We start from the raw sequence: 25,025 nt of genomic DNA, 5'->3' as shown, positions 1-25,025 counted from the left end.
CTCGATGATGTCTTTCATGAAAGCCTTATAGCGTTTGTGATACTCTTTATCCGTCTTTAGCTTCTTCTTTAGAGACTGGAGGCGGACTGTAGCTAGTCTGTTGTTGTTTGGTAGGGATGGTGGGCTGCTACCCTTGAAAGGTAGAGGCATCTCGTAGTGTCCATCTTCTTTCTGTCTGATGTTCTCGCTGAGGAATTGTATGAAGTGAACATCTTCTTGAGACACGTACTTGTCCTCGTAGTTCCTTTCAGAGAAGTCCGACTCAAGTACTTTAAGGACATCTGTTGTAGACAGGGCTGGTATTTCTTTTACTGACACTCTATGTACAAAGCTCTGGCTCCCTTGTCGGTCCAGATGAGGGTTAGATGAGCCTATTATGCTCCAGCCAAGCTCTGTCCTCTGTGCAAAAGGTTCGTTTTCACAGCCTGTGATGACTTCGAGTGGAGCTAGCGCTGAGGGACAATCACATCCTATTAACATACCCACTTCACAGTCTAGAAGTGATGGTAACTTGTTTACGAGATGCTTGAGGTGAGGCCACTGTAGCGCTGTTTTACCAGTAGGAATGTAGGATTTGTCTACTGGGATGAAGCTACGAGTGTAGGCTTGTGGCACTCTGATGTTGTTTGCAGAATGGAGTCCTCTGATTTGTAGGCCACTGACACTCTTGCTGGTTATAACTGTATTTACAGCAGTCATTGTACTGAGTCTCAGCTTCACAGGTTGACTTTCCACACTTAACTCCTTAAGCAGGTCCTCTAAGATAAACGTTGTATCACTCTGTGTGTCGAGTAGTGCGTAAGTGAGCACCGTTATCTGTGGCTCTTGAACTGAAGACACAAGGACTGGGACAATGCTTGAGGTCGCAGAAGCACATCGGGTTGTAGTGTGAGACACGACTCTGCGGACTTCTTGGCTCCGGTAGTTTGCAGTAGATGTGCCACTCTGGGTTGTCTCTGGTGCTTGTGACCTCTCTTCGTGCAGACACGTTGGATGACGACGGTTGCAGGTGTTGCAGGTATGTCGCCGTTTACAGTCCTTGCTGGAGTGTCCCTTCCTCAGACATCCAAAGCAGAGGTGATTTTGGTAGATGTACGTTCTCTTATCCTCTATAGACCTTGATGCGAAGTTAGTGCATGTAGCAATGCCATGATTCTCATTCTTGCAGATTGGGCAAGGTGGTCTGGCTCTATAGGGTGAATACTGTGTCTCCACGATGTTGCTCTTTATGTGAGTGCTTGTATTCAACGCTCTGGCTCTCTTGGAAAACCTCTCGTCTGAGGCTCTGGAGTTCAACAGTAGTGGGGTAGCGATGGGGTTACAAGCTATTCGTGCCTCTTTGTTCAGAAACTTTGAAAAGTGTGCAAGACTTGGATAGCTTCCAGATTTATCTAGCTCTTCTACGATGATCCTGCTCCATCTTCGCACAATCCACTCAGGTAGTTTCTTGAGCAGTTTGTGGTTCTCTTCACAGTCGTTCAAGATGTCCAGCCCTCGGACATGTGGAATTGCCTCTGTGCATCCCTGTAGGAAGTCTGCAAACTCTCGGAGCGCCAGAGGATCGTTTGTGTTTATCTTAGGCCATCTCATTAGCTTGTCTCTGAACGCCCTTTGTATAATGAAGGGGTTTCCATACCTCTCTTCCAACACTCTCCAGGCACCTTTATATGCTTCTTCGGAGTCTCTGTAAAATAATCCTTCCACAGACTTACGAGCTTCTCCAGTAAGGTACATTTTCAGATAAAACATCTTATCACTTGTTGGGAGAGGCTTTCGGTGTATCAGGGTCATGAAGGTCATTTTCCAATCAACAAATTTCATATGGTCACCGTTGAATATTGTTGGTTCTGGTGTAGGTAGGCGATTCATGCTTAATGCACTTGTGATTGCTTCGGCTAGACTGAAGGCCTTGGTTTGCCGTCGCGCTGGGAGATGCTTGACGTTGGAATGCTGTAGGATGTAGCGGAGCACTATATTCAGGATTTTGGTGAGCAGTATTTATTTCATGGTCAGTGACTTCTTCTTCTTCGTTGTCTAGATCACTTCCCGAACTGTATGCCCTCACTCGGGCTGCTGCTACCTGGACTTCCTTCTCTGCTTGTAGCTGCTGTAACTTCATCCTCTCCTCCTCCAGCTTACGTCGACTCTGCACCTTCATCTTCTCCATTTCCATCAGCATGGCTGCCTCTTCCCCCTCTAGTTGGAGGAGACTGGTTTGCTGAGCCTGGATCACTTGAATGGCCTTTACCTCTTCTACTTTAGCCGCGAGTTCAGCTTCCCTCCGCCTGTTTGATGCCTTGGAACGTTGAGAGTGAATTGTTTCAGTATTTGTGTGACCATATACAGATCTGTACTCTTCTTTGTTCAGAGCTATTCTCACCCTCTCCTTCTCAAGTCTTTCATTAAAATCTTCCTCTTTTGTTTCCAGCTGCTTACACACAAGCTCTTGGGTGTCTGTCGTCAGCTGAATACAGGCGTCCATTTTATTTGCGATCTCAGGAGTCGTGGCATGGTTACGTAAAATGGACTCATATAAACTTCTTACTAAGTCACAACTTGCTTGAATGTCTTGTTTTAGTCTTTCAAGTTCTTCTGCTGGACAGAAGGTTCTTAGCTTCCCTCTTGCTTCCTTGGCTATCTTCTTCCACTTCTGATAAGCTTTGTTAAAAGCTTTCTCATTCCTCTTATCCTCCACTTCACGATTTTCTTTTCCTTTCTCGGTTAGAGTTCTTTGGCGAGCACCTGTTCTGTTCTGTTCCAACTCCAAGAGGTTGCCAGCATCGTCTTCTTGGGCCGACATTGTGCTTGATCACACACACTCAAAATATCAAATAAATAGATGGTATTTAAGAGTTCCACTTGCTGGGATGGATATCAGACAGCATAATATTCATTAAATATACAGGAGTTGCCACACGTCCGTGGTATTGCTGGGATGGATACCAGACAGCATGAGGGTAATTAGATATACAGAAGTTGCCACACGTCCGTGGTATTGCTGGGATGGATACCAGACAGCATAGGGTTAATTAGATATACAGGAGTTGCCACACGTCCGTGGTTTTGCTGGGATGGATACCAGACAGCATAGGGTTAATTAGATATACAGGAGTTGCCACACGTCCGTGGTTTTGCTGGGATGGATACCAGACAGCATAGGGTTAACTCAGTAGGTTCATTCTTCCTTCTCTTCATACATGTATTTTCTTTAGTGTAGGGTCCTCAACATACATGTATTCTCTTCGGAGTATGGTCTTCATTGTACATGTATTTTCTTCAGAGTGAGGTCTTCAACATATATGTATTTTCTTCAGAGTATGGTCTTCATTGTACATGCATTTTCTTCAGAGTGAGGTCTTCAACATACATGCATTTTCTTTGGAGTATGATCTTCATTGTACATTTATCCACTTCAGAATAAAGTCTTCATAATACATCCATCCTCTTCAGAACATCTATCCTCTTCAGAGTAAGGTCTACTTCACATTTATCCACTTCAGAATGAGGTTTCATAATACATTTATCCTCTTCAGAGTATGGGTTTTACTCACTGTTTATCATCTTCAGAGTATGGGTTTTACTCACTGTTTATCATCTTCAGAGTATGGGTTTTACTCACTGTTGATCATCTTCAGAGTATGGGTTTTACTCACTGTTGATCATCTTCAGAGTATGGATTTTACTCACTGTTTATCATCTTCAGAGTATGGGTAAGTTTTCACTCACCACTGGTCGGTAAGTTTTCACTGTAACTGCCCCCCGGCTTGGTGTTGAAATAAAGATGCGGTTATGTTTCGTACAGATGCTTTTATTTATTTTCTCTTTTGCATTTCAGCTTAGCAGTACTGTAGCTTTTCTTTGGTAGTTTGTCGTTTGTACAGGTAGTGACGGTTGCCTCATTTGCTCCGTTTGCACCCCGTTTGCACCGTGAAAACTGCATAGGACAGTCAAACACAAACATACAATTAGTTACATAGTTCATAGTTAAATATTGTTCACATGTTGTTCATTATTATACCAACGTGTTCAAACAAACAATTGCATTCAAAGATATTTAAAGGTGAACTCGTCTTCCATAACAAAGGCACTCAGGGAAAAACAATGATAAATAATAACGTTACTTGTCCGGCAGCAGGTGCCTTTGATTAGAAGCTACTCCGTGAGTGCACCACTTTACATGTTTATAAATGTTTGGCAGTTACACATAATATATATATAGACCTCTTCAACAACAGTAATAATAATAATAATACATTTGAGTGTTCGACATACCTTATTCCGCTTTACCAAGGGGAGTTATTTAACTGGAGTAAGGTTCTTCTATCATACATAATTCGCTGCCTGCTCCGTCGTTATCTCTGAGTTACTTCCGCCTTGGTCACACAGGAAGCTGTGACCTTTATACTATAGGAAAGACGAGCTCTGCCCCCATGTGGACACGAAATGAAAATGCACAAGTGGCTCCGAAATATTCTTTTCTTAAATAGATAAATAGAGAGCTCAGTATTCTGAGCCAATACAGAGAAGTTGATCATCTAGACCAGGGGTTCCCAAACTTTTCTGGCCAGGGCCCAGAAAATAAGGCGTCAGAGAGCCGCGGCCCAATGCACATCGTCGGGCTTTTTTTTTTAATTTTTTTGCCAGGCGACCGATTTTTTAAGCCAAATATCACTTCAATCCTATTAAGTTAGTTCAAGTTAGTTATTCATTTATATGTGCTATTTATGAGAGGGCTAACTTGTTGCAAAATAATAATGATAATAATAATAGCCTCATTAAAATACTATTGTTGCTTCGGTTGTTTTCAGCGTTTTATGTGCATAATCTGTTATTTAGTTTGAAATGTTCGTTGAAATAAGTAGATTTTTCGTTTTTGTTTATTTATTAAGTTAATATAAAACCATATAGTCACATTTTAGAATACAATAGAATAGAATTTTAGAATACAACTAGAAACACTGTCCTGGCCTGCTTCTAAGTTCAGTGGCCTGACAAAAAAATAATAATAAAAAAATAAAAAATACGTTTTTTTTTTTTTTTTTATCATCTCGCGGCCCACCCGTGGCTGCTCGCGGCCCACCTTTGGGTCGCGACCCCGACTTTGGGAACCACTGATCTAGACCAACGCAAATCAAAGCTTCCTGACAGTAAAGATGATAGGCATCTTTACCCTTGGCGGTCAGTTACAAATACTAAATACCTATATGTCCCTATATGCCATAAATGTCATGTATGTTGTGTATGTCATAAATGTCTATATGAATTGAAAATGGGGGACCCTGATGGAAACAAGACTAACGTCTTTCTCAGGTCTGCATCCCCTTAACAATTGTATGTATTGAGCCGTACTGTATTGTACCCATTCTGCAATCTGTTAAATAAAGTTTTCATTCATTCATTCATTCTATACAATAAACACACATTAATTGAAGATTTATTCACAAAACCATCCGCAGAAGAGAAGTTGGCTCCGTGTGTAGAAGCAGCTCGGAGGTGCGCTGTTTCAAAGCATGCCATCTAAGAATGAAGTGAGCGGTTGTTATTGGATTGATTGATTGATTGATTGATTGATTGAACATTTTATTATTCATCCAACCTTATTGCTATACAATAAACACACATTAATTTAAGCATAATGGAGATTTATTCACAAAACCATCAGCAGAAAAAGTAGGTAAAAAAAAAAAAAGAGTTGCCTCCCTTTTTTTTAACCTACTTTCTATAGAAGCAGCTTGGATGTGCGCTGTTTCAAAGGATGCCATCTAAGAATGAAGTGAGCGGTTGTTATTGGATTGATTGATTGATTGATTGAAAATGTTATTAATGTCCGCCTTGTGCTTCGAAGTGGTTATGCTTTGGCCCTCTTTCGAAGTGGGTTATGCTTAGAGTTTGGAATCAGGGCTGGTGGTCTATCACCCTGCTCTAAAGATAAACTTTAACATAAAACTAGACAAACAATACAGTAACAGTAAAAATCAATGATAAATCACAGGACAATGACAGAAATAATAATAACAATAATGACAGTCCAGTAATTAAATCAAAATAAATGTAGATTAAAAGACATAAAAATAATAAATACAATACAATACAATACATGTGCTCTTGCTCGCTCTTCCTCGCTCTTTCCTTCCCCTTCCCTCCCCCTCCACCCCCCCTCAGGACCCCCTCTTGGACTATACATCCACTATTCCATTTAACATCAGAAATTACAAGTTCATATGCTTCCCTTTATCTTTTCCACCACAGCTAACCAGATTGCTATGCTGGCTTCATTAACACCTAAAATTCGTGCAGTAGATATCTCTAGATAAATCACATCGAGATAGGTAGAAACCCACACCTTCCAGCACATTTTATCCGGTTGAATCCAGCGTGACGCTATCAACTTTTTGGCAGCCGTAAGACTGGACAAAATTTTTCTTTTTACATGTACAGAGGTTGATAACTGAGAAACATCATTCAACAACAATACAGAAGGCAGTATAGGTATGGTCAGAGATACAAATTCTGATAATTGAGTGGTTACTGCATAAATGTACCAAGATCACAGTTTAAACATAAGGAGCATCGAGGGTCTTGTCTGAGCCCCATTAGGTGCAAACATCTAGGAGTCAGGTAAGTCCTATGAACAAAGTTAAGGTTAATCTGTTGGTGATCTGGGTTACGTGATGATAGCCGCACATTTGCCCAGACTTCATCCCAATCAAAATCTACTTCCAAGTTTGGGATATCCTTCCTCCAAACCGAGTCTAGGGGAAGGATTTCATATGAGGACGTAAGTAAGTGACGATAAAAGTCAGAGACGAAGCCTCTCGATGTCTCCTTTTCATAAAATAATTTGTAAAATCTGTGGTGCTCAAGTGGAATCTTTAATGAGACTTTGTGAGCCTTTAAAGCTGCTCTTAATTGTAGATAGAAAAAATAAGTGGAGCTGGTGAGGTTATATTTGTTAAATATATCTTGATAACTGCAGAAACCATGGTCATCGAAGATATCCCCCAATGTATGTATGCCTTTCTTTTCCCATTTAGGAAATCTGATAGGTTGTTGTGCAATAAGGAGTAAATTGTTATTAAATAGGGGAGAATGACTGTGCCATTTATGGCGGTTTGTACACTTTTTCTGTGTCACGCCATATCCGGATCACATGTGTAATAAGAGGGCCAAATCTCGAGTTGCATTGCTTAATTGATAAGTTGGTGTACACTATATCCTGCAGTCTATGTGGTGCCACTATGTTCTCCTCTAATGGTTTCCAGGATACAGATGCTTGAGAATCAAACCAGGTGATCAGTGGTCTTAAAGAGAACGCTTTAAAATAATAGTTGAAGTCTGGAAATGCTAAACCCTGTCGGCTTTATTTCTTTTGCTAAAATCATCTATTACTTTGAGAAGATGAGGTAGGGAGGTGGTAGGGTTTTGCATGAACAATAATACATTGTCCGCATATAAGCTAATGTGATGCTGTGTTCCCTTAATTGAGATCGGCGCTATGGACTGGGATTGTTTTATGTACTGTGCCAAAGGCTCTAGGGATAGAGCAAATAGTCCGGGACTAAGAGGACAACCCTGTCTAGACAAGCGTGACACAGGAAAGTGTGGGGAGCAGAATTTACCTGTTAAAATCATGACCGATGGATCTGTATATAGTACTTTGATCATATTAATGAACCCCTCTCCTAACCCCATCCTTCCAAGTACTGCCCATAAATAAGACCATTCCAACCTATCAAAGGCCTTCATCGCATTCCAAGGATAATACAGCTATAGGAGGCGCGGCATCCTTGCTGGAGTCTATCACATGCAGTAACCGTCTAATATTATCCGTGATCAGGCGGCCTCTTATGAAGCCTGTCTGATCAGGGTGAACTAAAGATGTCATATGTTTTTGAAGTCGGATGGCTAGTACCTTAGCGTACAGCTTGAGATCGGTTCCGAGGAGGCTTAAGGGTCTATAACAGTGGTGCCCAACCAGTAGATCGCGATCGACAGGTAGATCGCGGGCTGATTTCAAGTAGATCTTGATTAATAAAATTTGATTATTATAAAAATTTTTTTTTTTTTTTTTTTTTTTTTGCTAAATCAACTCTTCCTCTCCTTGTTAACTACAACAAGCAATGCTGTTTGTTATTTAAGATGAGGTCGGACTCGGCACTGACAGATTTGTGTTCATTATGCTGCTTTTATAAAGCCTCAAATGACGGCTGGTATAGCTCTCGGGCTAGGTGGTAAATAAAAAAGTAGATCTTGGTTCAAAAAAGGTTGGGCACCCCTGGTCTATAACTACCGCATTCGGTGGGGTCTTTATCTTTTTTAAGTAGGATAGATATGAGTGCCATATTGACATCCCTGGAGAAGTTCCCCTGTTTGATTGAGTATAAAATCATATCCAGTAATAGTGGTCCAATTACATCCCAACATGAGAGGTACAGTTCGGGTGGAATGCCATCCCAGCCAGGGGCTTTACCCTTTTGCAATTCAGATATAGCCTCCCTAAGTTCCTCTAGTGCAGGGGTCGGCAACCTGCGGCCTTGAGGCCGCATGCGGCTCTTTAGCCAATCAGCTGCGGCTCCCTGGCCAAAAAAATATTTTTAAATATTATTATTATTATAATTTTTTTTAATTATTATTATTTTGGAGATCGATGTCATACTGTGACACTGAAATTTAAAAATATTTCATTGACTACTTTTTATTTTATAAATGTTCCACAAATAAGGGAAGGACTCAAATATACCTGAATAGTTCAGGGTTTTATTTCAAAGTCGGTCTACAGACACCAGTGTTTTGTCTCCTCTTCTGTGTTTTATAAAAAAAATAGGTCTACACAGCCAGTATTTTTTCTCCTCTTCATAAGAGTTTGAGGTTTTCCTTTGTTATAACAGGTAAAAACAGCTATTAAAAAGTCAAAATTTTTCTTTTTGTTGCTTTATAATCCCATTAATGCAACAAACTGTGTGCTATAAGTATAAAGTATAATACATCGCAAATTACTTTGGGTATGCAATTGTCAGGCGTTTTATGCTAAATGTGGGGTATGCTTGGGGATATAAAACGTTATACACTGTGTTATCTTCATTTTAAGGGTAAATAGGTTGTGCGGCTCCCTGAGCATTTTATTTTGTGGGACGGGGGAAAAGTGGCTCTTTTGATAGTAAAGGTTGCTGACCCCTGCTCTAGTGTAATAGGTGCATCTAACCGTTTAGCATCTTCCTTTGAAAGTTTAGGTAAGTTAATTTGATCTAGAAATTTATCCAGTTTATTACGATCGAATATCACTTCTGACTTGTACAGGTTGGAGTAAAACGTACGGTAGGTCTCGTTGATTTTTTTGGGGTCTGTAATAACAAGTCCCTGTTGGTCCTTAATGGCAGGCATATCAGCAAATTGTTCACTGGATCGTATCTTCATAGCTAGTAGGTGACTAGGTTTAGAACCGTGAAAGTAATAATGTTGTCTTGTTCTGCGTATTTGAAATTCAGATTGTTGTCTTAAAATGGAGTTAATCTCCTTTTTCAACACTTTAATTTGAGACTCCAGTTGACACGAGTAGTTGCGTTGTAAAGAGGAGAACAACGAAGAGTGAAGCACTTCCAGCTCTACCAATTTGGATTGACGTTTCTTGCGGAGGTTGGAGGCAAAGACAGTAGTGTTTTCCTTGATAAAACCCTTTACCGATCTCCATAACGTTCTGGGGTCTTGTACCAAACACGCATTAATCTGCAGGAATTCACTGAGTTTATTTTTGAATTGTAGATTGAATTCATTGTTTTTCAACAGTGTCGAGTTAAAGCGCCATCTTGGGGCTCGGGATGTCATTCTACTGAATGAGCCCTTTAGGAGTAAATAGTTGTGATCTGACAGTGCAATGGGCCCCAGTTCAACGTCAAAGCTATCAAATAGTCTAGGGGATGCAAAAACATAATCTATTCTAAACAATGTCCTGTGTCTTGCTGAGAAAAAGGAGTACTCTCGCGCCGTTGGATTGAGCGATCGCCACAGATAATTTACTCCTGTATCTTTGGCCCAGGCCTGTAGTGCAGTAGAGGCCTGTTTCTGGTCATAGGATGTGGTGAGATTAGATTTATCAATCGAGGGATCCCAGATGGCATTAAAATCCGCACCAATTATAAATGAATACCCAGGGAGATCTAACATCGCTCTAGTGAGTGAAGCGTAGAAGTTAGCGTCGTAAAGATTAGGGGCGTAAGCCGCTACCAAAGCGATTTTCCTGTTACAGTAATCTATTTTAGCAATAGTTACTCGGCCATTTGCATCAGACCATACGTCCAACAATTTAATATTCAACTTCTGTTTCACTACTATAGCTACACCACGGGATTTAGTGCCAAAAGATTAGTAGCTTATGTTTTGATATATTTTATCCGCCAGCTTTACATTGTCAGCCAATAAAAGGTGCGTTTCACTTAAAAGAGCAACATCAACCTGTTGTCTTTTCATCCATGTAAGGATGCTTTTGCGTTTATGTTGTATATTGAGACCCCCTGTATTCCAAATCAAGATATTTAAATTAGCCATAGTCTAGACAGGTTGCAGTATTCCTGTGTGTAATTCGTCTGGAGTAGCAATTCATAATAGATATATATCCAACTGTTAAGGTCCTGTTGAGAGCCGAGCTTGAGCCTAGTAACAAACATATAAAATACACATACATATAATCCCCTATTCCCACTTCCCTCCCCCCCTTTAAAGTACACAACCAGTATACCCATATCGAGCTATTCAACCTTAACTCCCCTATGCAAATTTCCATAGGGTCTAAAACTATAAATTCTACCATTAGTAGATTATCATCAGTGGCTTGGCCACTCTCCCGTTAAATAAAAAGGAGATATAAAAATAAAATATGCCTCAAAGATTAGAGTACATTCACTTAAACCTTATACGAACTTGGCTAAGTTTAAACACATCGTAGAAATAGAAAGGAAAGGCATTGGAACTAAATAAAAGAAGCCTCAAAGAGTAGAGTACATTTACTTAAACCTTAAAAGAACTTGGCTAAGTTTAAACACCTAGAAGAAATAGAAAGGAAAGGCAATGGAACTATTGCAAAAGAAAAGAAGGAGGTTTAAATACTTATATGCAGTACGTCCACCAGGCCAGGGGTGGGCGATGTTCCGCTGTGAAGACTGTTGTTTCCTCCGGAGGTGACCTAAGCCGTGTGTGTATTCACAGAACGCATGTTAAAGTTCTAGAATATTCAATTTCATTTTAATAAAAGTGACATTAGTCCATCGTATCAGGAGAGGGCGCTGTGCAGCAGCTCGTCTGATATTATAGTATCTTCTGCAATGTTCCAAATGCACACACACGGGGAAAACATTAAAATAATAATAATAAAAACAATCTCCGGAGGTCCCAGTCATGGCCCAACACAATGACTTGCATAAAAATCATAGATCATTAAACCGAGCTAACTTGAATCTACCCAACCTAGATGTAGCGAACCATTAAAATAAAGTATCTAGACGATATCCAGCGTCACATAGTAAACCTATTTATGAATCAAGGTTATCAATCTGGTTCTTCAGGAAGGTTTCAGCTTCATCTAAAGATAAACTCTAAGCATAACCCACTTCGAAAGAGGGCCAAAGCATAACCACTTTGAAGCAATAGGTTGCTTCAAAGCATGCCGTCTAACAGTGAAGTGAGCGGTTGTTATTGGTTTGATTTATTGATTGATTGAAAATGTTATTAACAGTGAAATGAGAGTGTCCTTTTGAAGGAGAGGGAGGTTCTATAACAAATGGCACAAAAACAACACACTCCGCGCGATTTATATTTTGTTTCACAATGAGTCATGACCAACCAATTACATAATCCAACATTGTGTAAGCAACTAACACATTCCACGTGACAGAATCATTTTTGAATGAGTCGTTATGACGCTATTAATACATTCATTCATAAAGATTATTGTCCACCATCTTGGTTTCATTCCTAAAACCACGAACGGCGGAGTGATTGTAATTCGGTTGTGGGCGGGTTCTGGGATCACGTGGAGTGTGTTATGAGAAATAACAACGTCTAACTTGACTGTTTCAGAATCAAGAAATTTGCATGCCATTGTATAAAATGTAATAATGAGGCTATGAATACCTATCTGATGAAAATGTTGATTCATGTTGATTCAACCTAACTAACTCAATAACCAGAGCTGTTGTCCTTTGTGTGTGTGTGTGTGTGTGTGTGTGTGTGTGTGTGTGTGTGTGTGTGTGTGTGTGTGTGTGTGTGTGTGTGTGTGTGTGTGTGTGTGTGTGTATGTGTGTGTGTGTGTGTGTGTGTGTGTGTGTGTGTGTGTGTGTGTGTGTGTGTGTGTGTGTGTGTGTGTGTGTGTGTGTGTGTGTGTGTGTGCATATGTGTGTGTACAGCGGAGGCTATCTGAACAACTACTATGAGTTTGTTGGTGTTCAGAGCTGCCAGGATGTGCTGACTCTGTACGCTCTCATCTGGGTCCTGACTTGTCTCAACCTGGTGGCCTTCTTCATGGGAATACTGACCACAGCCGTACTGGGCAGCATCAAAGACCTGGTGAGAGACACACACACGCACGCACATACTGTATTACTCGCAACTCACTTTCTGATGCTCTCATATTTGATGAAAAGAGGTTACAATGTTTCAAACTCGCAAGGTATATTCGGCAGGTTTTGCAAACAGGTGCATTGCAGGTGTTAAATAGAAACACGACATACAAATATCAATTCATAGATCCATATTATGTCATTGTCCGCTGTTTCACATCAGCTTTAACCCTTTCACTACTGCACTACAGATGTTTAACCCTTTCAAAGGGTTAACCTTCTGTAGTGTGGTAGTGAAAGGGTTAAATGTTCAGATCACTTTATAGCATCCCAAAGTATAGGCATGATGAAGATAAAACCTCATGGGGAAGCTAGTGAATGTGACTATAGATGAGGCATGATGAAGATAAAACCTCATGGGGAAGCTAGTGAACGTGGCTATAGATGAGGCAGGATGAAGATAACACCTCATGGGGAAGCTAGTGAACGTGGCTATAGATGAGGCATGATGAAGATAAAACCTTATGGGGAAGCTAGTGAACGTGGCTATAGATGAGGCAGGATGAAGATAACACCTCATGGGGAAGCTAGTGAATGTGGCTATAGATGAGGCATGATGAAGATAACACCTCATGGGGAAGCTAGTGAATGTGACTATAGATGAGGCAGGATGAAGATAAAACCTCATGGGGAAGCTAGTGAACGTGGCTATAGATGAGGCAGGATGAAGATAAAACTTTATGGAGATGAGTAGCTCCAGCACTCATTCCCACACATGTATCAATCAGCTCAATGAAAACCAGCTTATACAAAAGGTGACTCAGAGGAAGGACAATAGAGAATCTCATCCTATTCCTCTCATCCCTGGCAGTTATCAAATCAAGATAGTTAATGGTCTGATTGTGTCTGAATGTTTTACACAAAACACATGCGACACAAACAATAGCTCAAGCTTGAAGCTTACCTAGAACCTGTAGGCACATCATTGGATGATTCAACAATATTACCCTTGATGTAAATCTTAGAAACTCTCTAACTTACCTTCTTAGAATCTTCTGTTCCAGACATTTTTTTGTGTGTTTTTTCATTTGGACTACAGACGTCTGTTGGGGCAATTTCTACCAGCCCTTAATTTTTTATAAATGTCTGTTTATTTGTTTGTGTGTGTGTGTGTGTGTTTGTCTTTGTCTGCACCTGTGTCTGTGTGTATACCAACAGAAGTGCAGCAGTCTTGGAGGAGGGACTCAGTCTTCTGAGAGTGGCGTGTCGTCTCCTACAGCTCCTCTGCTGATGGACAGCAGAAACTTAGCACATCAACTCTACCCGGTCAGTCTCCACTACGACACCCCTTATACCCACATCTTATCTTGCAGGGTCAGAGACCTGGGCCCTATTCCCCGTACCTGGTTCAACTAAGTCGATCAAAAGTCCCATTATCCAGATTAAATTAACCCGATGTTTGAATCCAGGCTTTCCCTGTTCCTCGAACGCTGATTCAGTCTCGTTAATTCGAACCAGACTTGATACTCGGGATCAGTGCGCGCGGCCGCCTCACCTGAAAAGACAGCAGGTGTCGATCGCAGAAATCCTGATTTTCTAATGGCATTGATTGATTGATTGATTGATTGATTGATTGATTGATTGATTGACAGGGCATCCGCGGATCCTTAAAAAGTCTTAAAAAGTCTTAAATTTGTTTATCAACTATTAAGGCCTTAATTTGTCTTAATGTCTTAAATCCATCTTTCAGAGGTCTTAAAAAATGCCATAGACAGGAAAGATAAAATACCATGTCATCTTATGTTTCATTATGAAATCTGGGGAAAAACGGTTAACGGGAGATACAGTCAGACTTTTTATTTACGCAGACCGGAATGGGGCGGAACCAACAGAGGTATGTTTGTCGGGAACTATTTCAGCAACGGAGTCTATAGCTAACGTTAGCAAGCACTAACGTTGCGTTTAGTTATGGGAAAGCGCAAATTTTACGAGAACTGGCTCGACAACCCAGTGTTTGCATCATGGAACTATTTCAGCAACGGAGTCTATAGCTAACGTAGCCCCTTTCGTGACTGTGATGCACGCCAATATGCTTTGGCATGCAGCACAGTCACGAATGGGGCTATAGCTAACGTAACGTTAGCAGCGAAGCCTGCTGCAAACGCAGCAAATCAAGATTTTAAACTGGGGACGGTGGGAGTGAAAGCAGTCGAGTCGCACATGCTGAGCTCTAAGCATACTTCTATTAACAAAACCCGCCTGCAAACTAGTATTTCGCATTTATTTTCGGCCCCTGCAGCCTCCACCTCAGCTGCACCATCTCAGGTAGGACTACCGGCAACCTGTCATGTATGTTGTGTATGTCATAAATGTCACTATGAATTGAAAATGGGGGACCTTGATGTAAACAAGACGAAAGTCTTTCTCTGGTCTGCATCTCCTTAACAATTGTGTGTATTGAGCCATACTGTATTATACCCATTCTGCAATCTGTTAAATAAAGTTTTCATTCATTCAACCTATTAATACTATATCTATATCTGTACATATATCTTACTTACTCTTAGTTACGCTGCTGGCTAGTACGACTTGAATGAATGAAAACTTTATTAACAGATTGCAGAATGGGTACAATACAGTACGGCTCAATACACAATTGTATTTATAGCCGGTGACGTCGTGTCCACCGGTAGTGGTGGCTTATTCACATTACTGTCTCCTAGACAGCTCACCCTCTAGCAGCCCAATCTTGCTTAAACAGTAACTATGTAAATTAAGTATAATAAGTACTTATCGACTTCAGAAAAAAGGTACCTATTGTACGTTATAGCCATAAGTAATATATTGACGCATTTGCGAAAATGTATAATGTGTACGTATTACAGTACATATTACATACAAATCTTTTTTTTTCATAAAACGTTTGAGTTCCCCTCAGTGGCGGAACTTTGGTCCCAGCGGTGGGGGGGACATATTAGGGGGCGTGGTCAGTGACGTCGTAGGGGGGGGGGGGCGGCCCCCCTTCCCAATTATTTTTTTTCTAATACCAGGTGTGCAATACGCATTTTCCCAGGCGGTGGCGCCTCTTGTAAGAAGTGGTCATCGTGGAGCCAGGGCGCGTGTAGCTTTATGCCAAGCAAGCAGTGCAAAAACTTACCGTAGTGGCATGCAGTAATGCGCCTTTCATTTTCCGCCGCCCAGCACCCAGGTCGCGCGGAAATAGGCTGTCTATTGCCATTCTCTTTGACAAACTCTAACCTTAACCAGCTCCTTAACAACGCCTAAACTTAACCGTTCTAACCTTAACCAACTCCGAAACCATGCCTAACCTTAACCATAGAAATTATATTGCCATTCTCTTTGACAAACTCTAACCTTAACCAGCTCCTTAACAGCGCCTAAACTTAACCGTTCTAACCTTAACCAACTCCGAAACAATGCCTAACCTTAATCGGCGAAAGAATACACGTTAAAAAAAAATCACGTTAAAAAATATTTTCGATGGGATTCGAACTCGCCAGCAAACAAGCCATAGGATCCACAGCCATGTGTCCTTGCCAATTGAGCTATTGCTAGATACTGAATTTAGGGGCGGTGACTTATATATATTGAGCTCCGCTCGTGTCGCATGCGCGGGCACCTCGCGCGAGCACGCCGGCGCACGCACGCACCTGAGCGAGCACGCCGCCGCCGGTGCACGCACGGTAGCATTTGTCTGAAAAGAAGGGCGCTTTACCGCACTAGCGTGCGGTGACGAATGCGGAAGCATTTTTGCACTGCTTGCTTGGCATTAACGTACAGGCAGCCAGGGCTTGTCCAGCTGCACGTCCGCTAATTTAATATAATGATACTAGTGAATATTTTTTAACTCTGTCAAAATAAACGAGCTGCATAGGCATAATAAACTGTAAGCGACATATACATGTTTGCACTGTCTTTTTTCTATTATAAAGTGCCTCTCGAGACTGGTCCATAACACATAACAGATCAGTCATTTGATTGTAATGCAGGTGCTCGCATTATAAATCGAATGTATGCGAGACAAACAATGTAATCGTTTTGATGCATACATCTCTGCCCAGCCTACCCCACCTGTTGCTGTTGCGCCCCCGCACAGAGACCCATATCCCCGCACCAGAACGCTACGACGGGGACGTCTCTAAATGTCATGCCTTTATTTTTCAATATTCACTAGTATTCGGACAACAGCCGCACACTTAAAGTGATACATCTAAAATCGCTTACCTTACCTGTCGGGGGTCCAGGACTCCTGCGTTAGAATGGGCGACAGGCAGCTCAATTCGTTCCCTGCATACATCACAAAAGGTATTCGATTTCGACCACCCTCCCGGGGCTCGGATTATGATAGTTCTTGTAACTGCCTCGGCTACACGCTGCTTTAATAACACTGCATTATCGAGACAGCGCCCCTATGTATGACTTTGAGGAACTGGCAATGAATTCCAAGAGTAGGGTAAATCTGCAGTGCCGGCACTGTGTAGTAGCGAGTCACAGTGCTGGCCGCCAGGCTGCGCAGTTGCAGCGGTTTGGAAAACATGGGGGGGACAAATACTGCATTCTGAAATCATGCGGGGGACATTTTCCGGGGACCCCCCCGCAAATTACGCCCCTGGTTCCCCTGCTGGGGAGTGAACATGGGGCACTCGCATGGAAGGCAAATGCCTTCACCCCAAGACTACAGAGACACACTTTTCCAATAGCCTTGCCCAAACCCTAACCACACTGTTACCATAAACTAAATACATAAATAACCTTAAGGTTAATCCTAACCGTGCCTAACCATGCCTAACCATGAACGTCGAACCCTAACCCTAACCTTAACCCTAACTTTATATCTTATCCATAACCGCTAAACCTTAAAACAAACCATCATCATAGTATTGCTGTGTTTGTATCAGGGTGGTTCAGTATAGTGGTGAGAGCACTCGTCCGCAACCACAATTATTATTGGTTTGACTCCTGGTCGCAGTGTTTGTTTTGGACCTTTGCCAATACGAAATCCTAACTTTCCTGTGGTCAATTAGTACTTTATTTACGTTTTCTGATGAGACTGTGTTGCCTCTTGGCAAGGCTGACAGTAGCGCGTTGACCGCAAAGAAATACAACCATCAGGATGCCTTTTTCCCTCTCAAAGATGCTTCTGTGGACCTACAAATTACAGGATCAGACTATAAACAATTAACATTTAATTACAAGCCAACCACTGGTGGACCCACAAAACAACAGGATCAGACTATAAACTGGACAATAAAGACAAAGGAATGTTTTGTGTTTTTTTTTATAAACAAGGAGAAAATATGATTCCAGGTGGATTCCATCACCTCACTGTTCATCAGCAAAACTGTCAGACCTTAATGATCAACCATAACTCCTGAACTGCTTTCAAAGAAAGATGATGCAACGTGGTACGGTCTTTCTTTGGGGTTGGGGTTCCCGTGTGACAGTTTTGGCAGTGGAGTTGTGTTTCTGTCTGGCCTGGTTTCTGTAGTGTCAATGGGCCTCATTCATGAAGCGATATAAGAACAGATTTCGTTCTTAACTAGCATTTCCTCTTATTTTGTTCTTACCTGGGATTCAGCAATGTTTTCTTATTGTTGCTTTTCTCTCAGGCAAGACCAAATTCTAAGAGTGCTCGAGAGCACTCTTACCCAGATAAGAAACTCTTACCCAGATGAGAAACATTTAAAAAAAAGCCTATCATTCCTAATAATAATAATACATCAGATTTATATAGCGCCTTTCCTAATGCTCAAAGACACTTTACAAAACAAACAATACAATACAGTTTTAGTAGATACAATACAAAAATATATATAAAAAGGTGAGAGAGGAAGGAGTTCATGGGTTGAAAGCAAACCATATTGGTCAATTAGCATAGAAATGAATGACAGGAAGGAGCTGACAACTCATAAAACGTCCGCTATGGACACAAGCCCTTCCTCTGTACTGTTCTGTTCAGTGTTGGGCAAGTTACTTTTAAAAAGTAACTAGTTACAGTTACTAGTTACTTCTTCCAAAAAGTAACTAAATTACTTACACAGTTACAAATTATAAAAGTAACTAGTTACTCCAGAAAGTAACTATTGCGTTACCTTCAATATATATATTTTTTTACATAAACAACATACACAAATCTAAACTATTTTAATGTTGCTGTGGGACAAAGTGAGACTAGCCTCCAATCAAATGCCATGTATGTAGATATTATAATTACTATGTTTATATATTAGTGGATCATACAAATACAATAGATGTTTTGGAACTTTTGATATGTATTGCCCCTCAACAGGCCACAACTGGGCAACATTAAATTATGCTTGTTAAGCACTATACCAAAAATAAATAACAAATATATACTGATTGATTGAACATTTTAATTAACAGATTGCAGAATGGGTACAATACAGTACGGCTCAATACACACAATTGTTAAGGGGATGCAGATCAGAGAAAGACTTTCGTCTTGTTTACATCAGGGTCCCCCATTTTCAATTCATGACATACACAACATACAGATATAAGAATCTAATCGAATCATTCTAAACCAATCTAATCATGACATTTAAGACATGCATGACATACAGATAAATTATCTCTGCGCACCAGACTGTGCTATTAAACCAGGAAGTGCAGCACTATGTTGAGCCCATAGATATATATCTATGGTTGAGCCTGTCAGCAGTAGAGCCACTACTGCCCTGCGCTGCAACACAAGAGTGAACCGCTGTCTCACACTGACTGCTCGCTTATTATGTTGTTCCGTTGGATTCGTTTTAGATTATTTGTACACTACACAGACCCGCGGTCTCCGCTGACTGAATCGCTTGTGTTGTGGCTCAGACTCTCGATGCGTTAGACCTGCCCACCTCTACCTTTGATTGGCTTACCATGACATTTTACTCAGCCTCAGCCAATCGTCAGCATGTATGCTTGGCTCGCGCACTGCCCACTAAACAAGGAAGAACATATTATTGCCTCTCGGCGCAGAGATCTGTCTGATGAAAGAAACAGGTTCATTCATAGTAACGTGCCGCATTTTTTTGCAGTAACGCTAATGGCGTTATTAAGATTGGAAGAGTAATCCGTTAGATTACTCGTTACTGAAAAAACTAATGCCGTTAGTAACGCCATTACTTTACTTATAGCGCCGTTATTCCCATCACTGGTTCTGTTCTCATCTGTTCTCTTCTGTTCTGTTCTCCTCTGTACTGTTCTGTTCTCATCTGTTCTCTTCTCTTCTCCTCTGTACTGTTCTGTTCTCATCTGTTCTGTTCTGTTCTCCTCTGTTCTGTTCTTTTCTGCCTGGTTCTGTTCTGTTCTCCTCTGTTATGTTCTCCTCTACTCTGTTCTGTTGTCACCTGGGCGCTGCAAGCTGCAAGCGCGAGCGATCACGACTCCATTTTTTTAATTCCTGCATACAAACAAAGATCGCGTGACGTCGTCGTGTCACGTGAGACAAAAAAGTGGTCTGACGAATCAGAGGCCGCGCTCCGTGATGCGTTCGAGGACACAGACTGGGACGTGTTTAAAGGAAGCGCCAGTGACGTCAGCGAGTACGCTGATACCGTTGTGAGTTATATAACAACAGTGGCAGACGGTATTGTCCTCACAAAGAAGGCGCGGGTTTTCCCAAACCAGAAGCCTTGGGTGGACAGCACTATAAGAGCAGCCCTGAACTCACGCACCACGGCTTATAACCTGGGCAGAGAGTCAGGAAATATGGAAGAGTACAAGGCTTCAGTCTACACTCTGCGCAAGGCTGTTAAACTTGCTAAGAGGACATATGCTGAGAAACTGGAGACACAAATGGCACAAAACGACACAAGAGGCTTGTGGAGGGGACTGAAGACAATAACTGACTACAAAGTCAGCGCCCCCTCAATGGGGAGCGACGACGCCTCTCTCGCGGACAAACTCAACTCCTTCTACGCTCGGTTCGGTGTAGACAGTGTCGCCGCTAGCCCTCTGGCTAGTGACGTCACTGGCACACCGGCTGTTGTGGAGGGGGGGGGGGGGGCAACCGCGGGGGGGCGGGGGCGCTCTCTCGTTGTCGGAACACAGTGTGAGAAGAGCATTTATGCAGGTGAACACCAGGAAGGCTGCGGGCCCAGATGGTATAACAGGACGCATACTTAAGTCCTGTGCAAACCAGCTTGCCCCGGTGTTCACCGCCATATTTAATCAATCCCTGGCGGAGTCAGTAGTCCCTGCCTGCTTCAAGATGTCTACCATCATCCCGGTACCGAAGAAACCCTCCCCAACATGTCCAAATGACTACAGACCGGTGGCACTCACCTCTGTGGTCATGAAATGTTTCGAGAGGCTGGTCAAGGACCACATTTGTGCCTCTCTCCCCAGTGATATGGACCCTATGCAATTTGCATACAGGACAAACAGGTCCACTGACGACGCGGTCTCCCAGGTACTGCACAGCACTCTCTCCCACCTTGACCGTCAGAAGGGGGGCTATGTGAGACTGTTGTTCATTGACTACAGCTCAGCGTTCAACACCATAGTCCCCACCAGACTGGTGGACAAGCTGATCGAGCTAGGTCTGAGCTCCGCCCTGAGCGCCTGGGTACTGGACTTTCTGAGTGAAAGACCGCAGGCGGTCAGGGTGGGGGGTCAGACCTCCAACACCATCACCCTGAGCATCGGGTCCCCCCAGGGCTGTGTTCTAAGCCCCCTGCTGTACTCACTCTACACACACGATTGTGTGGCCAAGTTCAGCTCCAACTCCATAGTGAAGTTCGCAGACGACACAGTGGTGGTGGGGCTGATCTCGGACAACGACGAGAAGGCCTACCGAGAGGAGGTTGAGGTACTGGAACGTTGGTGCCAGGACAACAGCCTGCTCCTGAACATTGGTAAAACCAAGGAGCTGATCGTGGATTATAGGAGAGGACAGCAGGAGACACACACACCACTGATGATTAACGGGGCTACCATGGACAGGGTGAGCAGCTTCAAGTACCTGGGGGTCCACATCTCAGAGGATCTGACATGGTCAACACACATAGACACAGTAGTAAAGAAAGCGAAGCAGCGCCTCTACCACCTGAGACAGTTAAGGAAGTTCAGAGTATCGGGGAAGATACTCCAGTCCTTCTACTCAGGAGCTGTAGAGAGCATCTTGACCGGAAACATCACTGCCTGGTATGGGAACAGCACGGCACAGGACAAGAAGGCCCTACAGAGAGTGGTGCGCTCAGCCGAGCGTACCACGGGTATTGCGCTACCTCCCCTGCAGGCTCTATACAACAAGAGGTGCAAATCCAGAGCCTGCAGGATAATGAAAGACCCCCACCACCCCAATAACAGCCTGTTCCAGCTGCTGAGGTCAGGCAGACGCCTGCGAACCCCAGCTACTAGGACGGAGAGGCTTAGGCTAAGCTTCTTCCCCCAGGCCATCAGAGCCTTGAACAATGAACATTGAGAGACACAGAAACTGAACTATCCACACACAAGCACACACTAGCACATACACGACACGCACGCTGAGCACGCTCACACACTAGCAGCCACTTTAACACTCATGCCGCACACACGCACACTTATGGCCAGAGGAAAGGCCACTTAAATTAGTATAACATCAGGAACAGTGTATTGCACTACTAAAGCTACCTAGCATGTCCTATATGCTCTGTAAATACTATGTACAGATACCGAGATGGCACACCATGTACCTGTTTATTGCACTGTTGTTTTTTATTGGATTCTATTATATGTTGTACCACTGTATTTTTATTGGACTCTATTATATGTTGTACCACTGTATTGCACATCGTCGCGGGCAAGACCAGCCGCATTTCATTGTTATGCCGTGACAATTAAAACTCTTGACTCTTGACTTGACCTGTACTGTTCTCCTCTGCCCTGTTCTGTTCACCTCGGTTCTGTTCTCCTCTGTACTGTGCTCCTCTGTTATGTTCTCTTCTACTCTGTTCTGTTCTGTTCACCTCTGTCCTGTTCTCCTCTATCCTGTTCTGTTCAGTTCTCCTCTGTTCTGTGCTATTCTCTTCAGTTCTGACCTGTTCTGTTCTGTCCCCTTCAGACCTGTTCTGCTCTGTTCTCCTCTGTTCTATGCTATTCTCTTCTCTTCTGTCCTGTTCCATTTACCTCTGTTCTATTATCCTCTGTTCTGTGCTATTTTCTTCTGTTCTGACCTGTTCTATCCCATTCTGTTCTATCCCGTCCTAATCTTTTCTATTCTGTCCTGTTCTGACCTGTTATATTCTGTTCTGTTCTGACCTGTTATATTCTGTTCTGTTCTGTTCTCCTCTATCCTGTTATGTTCAGTTATCTTCTGTTCTCTTCTGTTCTCTTCTGTTCTGTTCTGTTTTGTTCTCCTCTGTTCTCTTCTGTTCTCTTCTGTTCTCTTCTGTTCTGTTCTGTTCTGTTCTCTTCTCTTCTCTTCTCTTCTCTTCTCTTCTCTTCTCTTCTCTTCTCTTCTCTTCTCTTCTCTTCTCTTCTCTATTCTTCTCTTCTGAACTGAACGGGTCAAAACACGCAGAGGCACTGTACAAGAAGGGCCAGAGCTGACTCTACTTCCTCAGAAGGCTGAGATCCTTCAATGTCTGTACAAGGATGTTGAGGATGTTCTATGAGTCGGTGGTGGCGGGCGCCTTCTTGTACGCTGTGACCTGCTGGGGCAGCGGATTGAGAGCAGGGGACACAACCAGGCTGGATAAGCTGGTCAGGAAGGCCAGTAGCATGGTTGGGGTGGAGCTGGACTCCCTAGCGAGGGTGGCGGAGAGGAGGAGCCTTGCTAAGCTCCAGGCCATCAGGGAAAACCCCTCCCACCCACTATACACAGACTTGGCTGACAGGAGGAGCATGCTCAGTGCTAGGCTCACACTACCTAAATGCAGCACTGAACGGCACAGGAAGTCCTTCATTCCAACAGCCATCAGACTAGTAATGCATCACTGTGCCTCACTGCATCACTGAGCACAGAGTGACCATCTTCCTGGACTCTTACTTTTGAAACAGCACTGCAATATTACTTCAGTATATTTTTACTGTATTTATTTACTGTATATTTTATTCCATTTTTATTCTATTCTTATCTTAGGCGATTTGATTTGTTTTGTTATTCTTATTCGTGACCTGTTCTGTCTAAATGTTTAATGTTGAGCGATTTGCAGTGTCAAATTTCCCTCGGGATAATAAAAGTATTTCTATTCTATCTCTCCTCTCCTCTTCTCTTCTCTTCTCTTCTCTTCTCTTCTCTTCTCTTCTCTTCTCTTCTCTTCTCTTCTCTTCTCTTCTCTTCTCTTCTCTTCTCTTCTCTTCTCTTCTCTTCTCTTCTCTTCTCTTCTCTTCTGTCCTGTCCTGTCCTGTCCTGTCCTGTCCTGTTCTGACCTGTTCTCTTCTGTCCTGTTCTGACCTGTTCTTTTCTGTTCTGTTATGTCCTGTTCTGACCCGTTCTCTTCTGTTCTGACCTGTTCTGTCCTGTCCTGTTCTGACCTGTTCTCTTCTGTCCTGTCCTGTCCTGTTCTGACCTGTTCTCTTCTGTCCTGTCCTGTCCTGTCCTGTTCTGACCTGTTCTTTTCTGTTCTGTTATGTCCTGTTCTGACCCGTTATCTTCTGTTATGTCCTGTTCTGACCTGTTCTGTCCTGTTCTGACCCGTTCTCTTCTGTTCTGTCCTGTTCTGACCTGTTCTGACCTGTTCTGTCCTGTTCTGACCCGTTCTCTTCTGTTATGTCCTGTCCTGTCCTGCCCTGTTCTCTTCTGTCCTGTCCTGTTCTGACCTGTTATCTTCTGTCCTGTCCTGTTCTCTTCTCTTCTGTCCTGTCCTGTTCTGACCCATTCTCTTCTGTTCTGTCCTGTCCTGTTCTGACCCGTTCTCTTCTGTTATGTCCTGTCCATCCAGAGAGTCCCCATGTACCTCTCCCCGGCAGCAGAGAGCGGCAGCTGCCAGAGTCCTTCACCATCTGAGAGTCCTCCTCCCGCGCAGTCCAACCCTCCTCCCTTCGCCCCACTGTACAACCCTCTGGCCTTCAAAGCCCCAGGCTATTCTGCCTGAGCTGCTGCACTGCATTCTGCCGCCATGTTCCACCAGCAACCGGCTGCACATATCAAGAGAGACTGAACATGGGCAAAATAGAACACAATAAATATGCTATATCAATATATATTTTTATATATAACATAATTATACACAATATATATATTTTTTTTTATTTTGGTTTTCTTCTTCCTTCTCCTCCACCACAAAAGAGAAATATATATATATATATATATGTATATATATATATATATATATATATATATTTCTCTTTTGTGGTGGAGGAGAAGGAAGAAGAAAACCAAAATAAAAAAGATTACGACACTAATTATTGTTATTCTTCTTCACCAGACACAGTTTCTACAATTTGTCCTTCAACATGAAATGTTAGCATACCAAATCATAGGACTCATAGACAGTAGGGCTGAAAGCCTGGAGCGAGATG

The 25,025-nt window shown here is 42.6% G+C and overlaps 1 protein-coding gene across 1 annotated transcript in view; it reads left to right on the top strand.

The window, feature by feature from the left end:
• The window catches only part of LOC311229220 (transmembrane protein 255B), a 99,270-nt gene extending 74,634 nt beyond the window's left edge, over nucleotides 1-24,636 (top strand). The window contains exons 7-9 of the mRNA XM_084315293.1: nucleotides 12,396-12,555; nucleotides 13,767-13,874; nucleotides 24,446-24,636. Coding sequence (XP_084171419.1) covers nucleotides 12,396-12,555; nucleotides 13,767-13,874; nucleotides 24,446-24,598 — 421 coding nt within the window. The 3' untranslated portion in view covers nucleotides 24,599-24,636. The remainder of the gene's footprint in view (nucleotides 1-12,395; nucleotides 12,556-13,766; nucleotides 13,875-24,445) is intronic.
• Nucleotides 24,637-25,025: the final 389 nt, after the last annotated feature.

This window comes from Notolepis coatsorum, assembly GCF_963971535.1.
Source record: "Notolepis coatsorum genome assembly, chromosome: 1".
NCBI lineage: Eukaryota > Metazoa > Chordata > Actinopteri > Aulopiformes > Paralepididae > Notolepis > Notolepis coatsorum.
This window is presented reverse-complemented; position numbering and strand designations above follow the sequence as displayed.